A 10,715-nucleotide genomic window follows, 5' to 3' on the forward strand; every position below is an offset into this window, starting at 1 on the left:
CGGCTATGCGGTCTAGTGGTATGACACTCGCTTTCAGACCGGGAGGACCTGGGTTGGAACCTCGCTCTGCACATAGTTGAGTCCTTGGAAAAGACTCTTTACTCACATTCTCTGATGTAAAATGAGTACCTGGCCGTCAACTGCGTTGTCTCTGTTGGAAATAAATTGTAATATCGCCTAACAAGCGTTATGTCTCGTTTTACATATTACGTGTTGCTGCTGGTCCTTTGTAAAGCGCTTTGAGCACATTTAGTGGATATTGCGCTATATAAAAGCTCTAGTGTGTCTAGTGTTTATAAGGGGGATATAGACAAGTATACGGAAATGATATGCAAATCTAATGGATTTTACGGAGGTCATCGCATGGGATCGCTGTTGTGATGCTCTACTTAATGAGAAAATCAATAGCTACGTTTCCGGCGACTACTGACAGGTAGAGAATGAGAGAGAGAGAGAGAGAGAGAGAGAGAGAGAGAGAGAGAGAGAGAGGGGGGGGGAGAGAGAGAGAGAGGGAGAGAGAGAATGAGAAGAGAGGGAGAGGGGAGAGAGAGAGAGAGATAGGAAAAGAGAAATAAAGAAATAAAGAAAAAGAGAGAGAGAGAGTCAGAGAGAGAGAGAGAGTGGGATACAGACACAAAGAGAGAGAGAGAGATACAGATACACACACAGATAGAGAAAATGGGGAAGACGTGTTTACGTGGGTGTATGTGTGTGTGTGTGTGTGTGTGTGTGTGTTTGTGTGTACGTGTGTGCATTTGCAATTCGTATTATTAAAAATGCATGTACTACATTGTCTTAAAACTGTAATAAGATAATGTTACAATATTAGATAATACATATTATTACATAAAATATGTTTAAAAGTAAAATATAATTACTCATAACACAACAATCGTAACATAATGTAAGATTTTGTTTTTTAAAAGAGAGGAGGGAATATGAAAAATTCAGCTTTATTGATCTAAATACTTTTCAAAGGGAGACAAAAGTGATAAATACTTCCGATCTTAATTCATAGGATCTCTTTTGTAAATACACCTTCCAATATAGGAACTTTTAAAAAATCGATGTAATCTCTAAGACAACGCCTGTTTTACACATATACCTTGAAATACGACTAAGTATTGATTTTTTTTTTAAAACGAAAAAAAAAAAATAAAATAAATTAAAAAAAAATAAATATACCCAAAAAAATCCAAAAAACTCCAACAACCCCCCCCCCCCCCCCCAAAAAAAAAAACCCCAAACAAAACAGACAAAATAGCAACAACAAAACAAATAACATCCACATCACTAAGTGAACATATTTGGAAATTGAAAGACATCAACACCAGTTACAACATCATAGGGGCATCGTCTCGAAACAAATAGGCTACATGGTCAAAACAAATAAATGGACATCGTGTACACAGTTAAGAACTCACACACATCATATATATGTGCCATTGAAGTGGTACTGATTTATCTATCCATTTATCTATCTATCTATCTATCTATCTATTTATGGTTTATCATATATATATATATATATATATATATATTATATATTATATATATATATATATATATATATATATATATATACATATATATATATATATATATATATATATATATATATATATATATATATAAAATGGATATACTATAGATAGATATATAAATGGATAGATAAATCAGGAGCACTTCCAAGTCCAATGGCATACTTTGAATATAAGTCGTAAGAGGAATATGAGAAGATTTAATGTTGACAATATCTCCACACCAGCAGCTAAATCAACCCACCTTCCCAAGGGACTCTTTCTCTCCGTCGTCGCCATCCTGTTTTAAAAAGGGAAGCAATCAAGGAAAGAAGTTGAAAGCACCAATTACCTCCCTTATCTTCCGCCCGACATCAATTATTCCATCGTCGACAATGGCGGCCGACCTTAAAACCATTTTGATTCCGGACTAACCTCGTTGTGGTGTTTTGTAAGAAAATTCCCAAATCTCTGACTGAAGTGGATACGCGCGTAATGCGGGATTTACAACGAGACGATAATGGAGACAAATTAGGAAAACAATGGTGTTTAAATTGTCAATTTTCCACTTTTCAAGGGACATAAAAATCTGGATCACGTGATTTTTATTCAGACATCACGTGTTAGTTATTACTATCTAGTGGAAATGGGTTATGTGGATTTGACGATTGTTATGAGAGGGAAGATAATGAAATACTATTGCTTTATCAAGCAGCGTTCATTTTTATTCATATTTTGTGTTGAGTGAATTTATTATTCTATTGTGAGTCCAGTCTGCGACTCACTGGACAAGGGAATTGATTTAGGACGTTTCAATCACAAGGGATTTAAATCTTAGAAATATTTTTTCCATAATGATTTTGGTAGCTTAACGGTTTTCTGTGCGTTTATGTGGTCTAGTGGTATGACACTCGCTTTCGGATCGGAAGGCCCTGGGTTCGAGCCTCGCGCTCGGCGCATAGTTGAGTCATTGGAAAAGGCTCTTTATTCACTTTCTTTCACCGTACTTAGGTGTAAATTGAGTACCTGGCCGTTAACAGCGCTGTCTTTGTCCTAAAAAAAATTGTAATATCGCCTAACAGGAGTTATGTTCCGTCCTACATGTTAAATGTTGCTGTTGACCAGGGACCCCTTGTAAAGCGCTTTGAGAACATTTAGTGGATATTGCGCTATATAAAGCTCAATTTGTTTTTTTTTTCTAACTTATATCCGTAAAACAAAAATTCCACACACTGATAAAACACTTTTTTGTTATTTTGAATCATGATGAACCGATATCTCTCAAAACTTCCTAAACCTGCGAATTCTTTAAAAGCACACTCACAAACACGTTCCCACACTCACGCACAAACACAAACACATCTAAATATTATGAACAATGCATTATTCAAATATCGAATCATTAGTGGAGTTCCCTATTATAATAATATATCTACTGTTGGGAAAGGACTACAGTACCTATTTTTAACAACAACAACAACAAAAATAAATAAAAGAAACTATTTTTAAAATCCCCCAATTCGATTGAAACATGACATGGCATATCGATAAACACCCCATGAATTTACTTCTGTTGTAAACCAGGGTCTTTATTAGCTTATACCCAGAAGTTTCTTTTATATTAGAATATTTAATTCGATATACCGTAATTGATATTGGAGGTAAATACAAGAGATCGATGTAATATTGTATCGAGGTAATTGGATTCAATAGTCTGATGTCACGCCGCCCGGCAACGGCGGCCATCTTGGTTCTAAACAAAGAAAATCATTACTTTTTTATTCTTCAAGCTGGCTAGAACTTTTCATATGTCTTGTGATCAGAATGTGTAAAAGTCAAAACATGATCAAATTTATGTTTTTTTTCCTCTGGATACGCTTTTATGCTCGCCGGAGAAATATTTTATACGGGCGTCCGCCATTGTTCTGATAGTTTAGAGCCAGGGTTGGCTAAGTTACTATGCGTCATTAGGAGGGAAGTGACGCCACGACTGTTGAAGCGTATTCCCAACACTTCCTGGATTACAACTAATTTTGTTTTGGTAAAAACCCACCGATAATAAAACCATTTGATTTTAGACTCACCATCTTCTGCTAATTTATAAATAAGTTCCAGTCCTGAGGCAGATACCTCAACACACACGCTTGACAACGAAATGGTAATGGAAAAAAAATAATAAATCAAATATTTTCAAATTGTCATCCATAAGTCAGAGCAAATGGTTTGAGTCAAAGATCACGTGTTACTTACTTGAGAAAATGGGTTTTAATGGATTTTTGTTCTAGAAGTTCTAATAAAAACGTCTTCCTTTATAAAGCACCGTTCTTGCATAGTCACTCTACTTTTAACATTCATATCTCGGGCGTGATTTATAATGGATGTATATTTTCCTTTTATCATAAGTACGAGGTCCAAAGAATTACTAGTATTGACGAATGACAGAATGAAGGATAAGTGAATAAAAAAATGCCGCGAATGTTGGACTCGAACACCGGTTGCCATGTTTATAATGCAATGCCTTATCAATTCGGCCTTCTGGCTCCACCATAAATAGATGAATTATAGAAATAGTTAATTATGAATAGAAACACATAAGATATAAAATAATTAAAAAACAAAAAACAAAAAAACAAAAAAACAACAAAAAACAAACAAAGAAACAACTCCCCCCCCCCCCCAAAAAAAAACCCAACAAAAAAATAAATAAATAAACATACCCAGAAAAAAATTAAAAACGAACTTGGTTCTTGACCATAACAATACGATTCCTAAGGTTAAATAGATATTTATGTCTAAAGCAAAATGGAAAAAAAGTCCCTCACAATGAGGATTATAGTGTCATATGAAGCTAATCTAGGAAACGGACATGAATTTTCTCGTGTTTACTGTATAACAAATGAGATTGTTAACCAAACTCTTAATCAATTCGACCAAATACCCACAGGGTTTGATTAATGGATAATGGCTGGAATGCCAACAGTTAAAAAAAAAAACACATCCGCCCCAGGATATTCAAGACTCAGCAATGAATCGATTCAGTTTACACCAATTTAGATTTTTTGCCGATACTTTAGTTCATTTCGCTTGAGGGTCATTTCAACTGGCGGTGAGAGAGTATGAAGAAATTGACGAGAGAGTAGGAGGAGTAGACGGAGGGGAAAAAGCTAATTAACGAACTAAATTTTTTTTTTCATTTTTTTTTTCAGATTGGACAAGCTACACTAACTCGGATGTTATCATCAGTATGAATTGAACAAATACAGGATAAGCCATATAGATTATGATGTCACTATCCAGTTTCTGGTGTATCCTGCTAATTTTGACAACATTTTTGTTGTCAACCCTCCTTGATCAGACTTCTGCTACCTGTCATTTTCCAGAGCCGACCATCATGCATAAGAATGACCCACCGTGGTACAGTCACGTGATGGCCGACGGGTCACGTGACCTTGAATATTACATCCGGCGCACGGTGATAGAGATCCACTACCCGGGCAGCGACAGGCATCGCGTAAGATGGAGTTGTGTCATGTTACACAAGGGCAGATATTACTTGGTCAAGCGACAAGATTACCACGCAAATAGTTACTATAAATGTTTGCGTTTTCATACTCGCAGTAAATCTATCCTTCAGCTTTCTTGGTCCCACGAATCAAAACACTTTGATCCGACAATATGTGACGAAGCTCTTCTCCAGCTTGACCCCTGGCCTTTGGTGAAATACGAATCGTTAGAAAACGACTACACACCTTGTCCATTCAGTGGCGGATTCAACATGAAAATAACTGATAGCGAGGTTGGTGAGAATGGTTGTAATTTTATGCACAGGCCGATGAGAATGGAGGCGGAATGTGTTGGAGGTGAGGGTGTTGTCTTTGATTTTATTACGGATACGTGTCTACCCGATGTTAAAATGTTTGTCCATCAGAAAACGACAAGTGTAGCTGGGTGGAGAGATGATAAGAATTATTATGTCATCCTTCGTAGAAATGAAGATACGGATTTAAGGTGTCTGGTAATGCCAGTAGAAGAAGAGAGAAAATCATCTAAACGAATATTTGCTTACCTTTACAGTGATTTAACATGTATCTCCGGCAAAACACCAAGTGGGTTTTCTCATAAAAAGGGACAGCATATCAAATATTTAACATTAGAACTTGAGCAGAGATTATTTCCCACTTTATGTGAGGATGAATACCCAGAATGCAAATCGGTACGATGTAATCTGTACGTAAAACAAGAATGCATGCGTTCATGCAACGCGTGTGGTGCAACAGATGACTTGTCATATTGCCATTTCCCACGACGATTTAAAGGCCCGTGGTTTTTGAAGGAATCTTACGATTTCCGGCACATCACGATAGATCAGTCTCAAATTTCGATCCAAGGAGTTGGAAATTTCAAGTGTGTAAACTTCCCGGATAGTCCTCCAAGAAAGTCTAAGACTTTTTCAACGGTGTCTTTATACGATAATGGCTGCAGACCAAGATATACATGCATCAAATTACACCGCCTTGCTCCATCTGTGCTTCAGTACAGTCTTAGTCAGTCATACGCTTGGCCAACAATCAAAAAGGACTTTGCCAAAACGATGTGCGACACCGAGAGATTTGAACCCGACCCGTCACCAATAGACGACCTCTACCGATCTCATATTGGGTCAGGAAAACCTATCGTAGCTCAGACTCCGTATCCAGAAACTTCCATCTGTAACATATCGTCCGTCTACACGCTTACAGCAACTTCACCAGAAGGATATGTTTGTTCTGGAACCATGTACCGCCATTGTGAAGACCCAACCAAAATGAGAATGGACTTCACGAGCTGTGGCGGTCTCATCACAATGGTGACAGATTTCCGATGTTTGGCTACTTTTGAAGGTCATTACTGGGAAAATATAATCTTTGTGCAAAGTCTCGACAGTGGCGTTGATGTGAGATGTTTTGTGTTTAGCCGATTTTATCCAAACGAAGCTTATGTTATGGTTGCTAGTCAATGCGACAAGAAAAGTTTTAATTTTGCCAGGAGTAAAATTCGCCAGCCACTTCTATCTCTGAAGTTTAGAACAGAAGATAAGAGTTGCATGTCTGTGCCCCCCACCCTTCCACCAACAGAGTCGTCGGTTTTAAAGAAAACGACGATGCTAGATGCAACAGATCTTTCCAAAAACTCAGTCGCATCGAGTCACAGGTCTATGTTGCATAACAACAGGACTCATGCAGATCAAGGGCGTCACAACAGAAGAGTTTCGTCTTCTGAAAATAAGGAAGTGTCCCAGTTTTCAACGATAGGCGATTCCAAGCATAAAGTTGGATACAATGAAATTGAAAACAGCGATGATTCCGGTAAATCTAGATCTCCATTTGGAGATAATAATGGATCCAATCATGTTAGGGCACACCTAGATGGGGGCATGTGCATCATTGTATCAATAATTATATATTTTTTGACATTACACAGCTAGCTTATTGATTATATAATGACACATCCCTTATACTATACGCTTGATCTCATGCCTTGTGACACATGTGTTATTCCTTTATTGGCTATGTTGTAGCCAATGATATATTGCAATGACTATTCGCTTTTGTGTTTAATTCAAGAGCACATTTATTACTCCTATTTATTTCAGAAATCGAGGAATATTTTGTGTTTTGCACTAGTCAATTTGTACATCTTTATTGCACTATAAACCCTCGAGCCAAAAGAGCTCTTGAAACGTTAAGAGATTACAAAAGTGCATAAAACAAAAATCCTTATGAATTATTGGAATCTTGAAGAGTCTGGATTAATGTTGAAAAATCATCAATCGTTGGATAACGTGTTTTCACCATTAATGTATCTAGGATATGGTTATCTGTATTTTTGCAACGTGTATTCAGATTACAAGAAGGTAAACATACAAGAGGATCTAGACGTCTATATAAAATGTTCAATGTGCTCTATGTAATGATCCCATCACCGAATGTGTTCGAAATAACACACATCACGGCAACCGTCACCACATTCAAAAGTTTCATCGATACGATTGGTCCGTTTGTTTAGAACTTAACGAGGGTCGGTGAATGTTTTTATACAATCGTTCAGTTCTGATCCGAAAACACAACTGACAATGTATGTCAACAAGTTTGAAAGATGAAAAGAACGTAATTAATTGAATATTAGATCGTTGCTTGTAATTACATTTATTAATTGTTAAAACGATTGGTCTTGTGAACAAATTTATCACGTATACATACGAAATGTATATAATGCATCCAGCCCGTATTGAATTCATTTGTTAGATCATTCAGTTTTATAAAAAAATGTTTACATTTGCGTTTTAAAACTATTTTATACTTGCTGAGAATGTGTCCTCGTGTTTTTTAAATATGTTGCAAGCTTCGAACTAAAGTTTACATCCCTTCCTACAAACAACAAACAAACGTAATTTATATCCTCCCCATATTCTGTTTTTTTATCACTCTTTTGATACTGTTTACTTACCAGTACGAATCTAATGGTTCTAGTGAGTCGCTAGGCAAACATTTTTGTTTCTAACTCATCACGTTGTTTTGTTTTAAGGACACAACCATTCAGTAAATACAATGAATGATAATATACTTTTTTCACAATTTCCTATTTCAATGATTGTTTATAATTCAATTTACTAGATGAATAGTGATGAAAAACAAACAAATCATCCAAGAGTTTAACTATTTTGTTAATCTTGATGGTATCAAATGGAAAGAATGTGTTATAGCAGCGATCAACGTTATGTACAATTTAATATTTTATAACATTCGTAACAAAAACTTCTGTCAAACTCACTTTACAACCCCATATTAATTTATTCTTTCGTAAATAACGTATATATTTTTTTAAAAAATTATATTTTACTATGTTTGTTTTACCTCGTTTACTAAACTCAGAGTTTTGGACATGTGAAAATGGATAATTTATTTCTTGGTGAAAGTGTTTTTATCACATTTGAATAGTTTTTTTTTCTAGATTAACATCAAGGAAATATCATCGCCATATTACGTTTCTCTTTCAGAATCGCTTTATTAATTTAAAAATTTAAAACTTGAGGATTTTTCTATTTCATTGATTTCATGTATTGACCTACGTTCTTGCCAGATTAATGATTATGCCAGGCATTTTAATACATTATTAACTAAAATTAAATAAACTCAGGATTGTTTACAACTGTATTTATTGTACCGAATTCTTTTCTTTTCAAGCTCAAATTTAAAATCATATCTATCACTTTCACATTCATCAGAGACATTATAGTGGCATTAAATTGTTTAACAAATATTTTACAATAATTTTTTTGGAAATCATCTCAAGGAATATTTTTTGACCATTTGAAGTATTATATATATTTTTATTTTTTATTTTTTTGTTTCTGAAAATTAAGCATGTTTTCAAAATCTTCAAACATTTGATTTAGTCCTATTTTTACTTTTAGTGTATTTCTACATATTTTTTTTCGCAAATAGTTTGGCTTAAACCTTTTACGAAGTTTGTTTATCCCGTCCTAGGCAATTGTCAAATGTATGGTACAACTAATTTTCATTTTTACTTCTTATTGTATTTCAATAATAGTTATATATCAATTCTGAATTTTTTTCTCTAAGTTTTGTATGAGGGGATGAGATGGCCGAGTGGATAAGGCATGCTCTTCCACCCGAAAGACACAGGTTTGACCCAGTTTTGGCATTTCGTTTTTTTTCTTTGAGCCATGAACTTTGTCCCGATTGCTATCTTTGCGGCGCTGCACTGCGGCTGACGTCTGTGTTATTTCAGTCTTTTCTTGAAATAGACCGTAAAGAATAGTTTCCCTAAAGGATGAAGAAATGGGAATTATATATTTTTTTCGAATATTTTTTTCTTTTTTTTCTTTAAACAAAGAGTTCTATTAATTTTTGAAAAATCATAAATTTTGTTTAAGAAAAAAACTATATGATAACCATACTGTTGTATATGCTGTAACAAATTATTTGACGTATTTCACAAACACATTTTCCTTATTCCTTATACTTATTTTAATTTCTTTTAATACATGTTTTCCTAAAACATTAGTTCTATTCTTGTAGGTGCGATAATAACAATTTTTGTGCAACTTAATAAGAACTGATTCGTCCGTATAGGGAATGAGATTAGCGGAAGAGTAGCGTCCCTTGATTGGACGTCACCTTACAGAGAGAACGTCAATTTGGTTTTGCGCATGCGTCTCTCTCGTCCTCGCTTTCGGTGAAGTGTCTCAAGTCGCTTTCAACGGAAGCGAGGACGAGAGACGCATGCGCACAACCAACATGACGTTCTCTCTCTATTAACTTTTCCGCCGGTGACGTCCAATCAAGGGACGCTACTCTTCCGCTAATCTCATTCCCTATATTCTTGCCCGTTGAACAAAAAGAAAAGTATGATCAACTCGTTATGTTTACTTATTTTGATTGAAGAAATAAAAATAGCATTTCTCAGCTTCATTATCCCAGGTTATGAGTTTGAAGACGTCTATACGTAATTAAATGAATCCGGCGTGCATATATTTGCAGGTCTGATAACCCACTTCATTTTGGGCTCATTGTTGTAATGGAAATCTCAAAAATGAGGTAAAATATTACAACAATGTTAAACCAGGACCATAATTGGGTTCGAATATCAGACCTGCATATGTGTACACGTCGAATGCATCACATCATCTGTAATATGCAATCACATTACTAGTACATATACGCTTCTTTGGGGGCAAAGCTTTAATTCCTATTTAAAAAAATCAAAAGTAGAACTACCATTTATGTATTTCTATGCCTTGTTGAGTGATTTTCCTGCTTATTTCAAATAAAAACAAAGGGCATATTTCATGTTAAACAATGCAGTGCATTAAATGATAGAATTATTTCTTTGTTGATTTCAGAGTTATGTACAGGATTTTTTCACGTCCAAGAAACTGTCAAAATCCAACTTTTAATATTTTATATTATTATAATTTTGTTGAGTATCAAAATATTTAAATTGATGATGTTTTTGTTGGTAGTTATATTGGAGGTATAGAAATTATTTATGTCGTCCGAGAACAACTATAAGTAAACATTTTAACAGTAATCGCCGTTAAAACATTAATTTACTTATATATAATATATAATATATATATATATATATATATATATATATATATATATATATATATATATATATATATATATA

General features: G+C 34.8%; 1 protein-coding gene across 1 annotated transcript in view; it reads left to right on the forward strand.

Moving 5' to 3' along the window:
• The window catches only part of LOC144968936 (uncharacterized), a 59,429-nt gene extending 49,966 nt beyond the window's left edge, over positions 1-9,463 (forward strand). The window contains exon 2 of the mRNA XM_078907819.1: positions 4,727-9,463. Within this exon, the coding sequence (XP_078763945.1) occupies positions 4,801-6,984 (2,184 nt within the window). The 5' untranslated portion in view covers positions 4,727-4,800 and the 3' untranslated portion in view covers positions 6,985-9,463. The remainder of the gene's footprint in view (positions 1-4,726) is intronic.
• Positions 9,464-10,715: the final 1,252 nt, after the last annotated feature.

Source organism: Berghia stephanieae, chromosome 3 (assembly GCF_034508935.2).
Source record: "Berghia stephanieae isolate SIO BIC M18660-M18661 chromosome 3, UCSD_Bste_1.3, whole genome shotgun sequence".
NCBI lineage: Eukaryota > Metazoa > Mollusca > Gastropoda > Nudibranchia > Aeolidiidae > Berghia > Berghia stephanieae.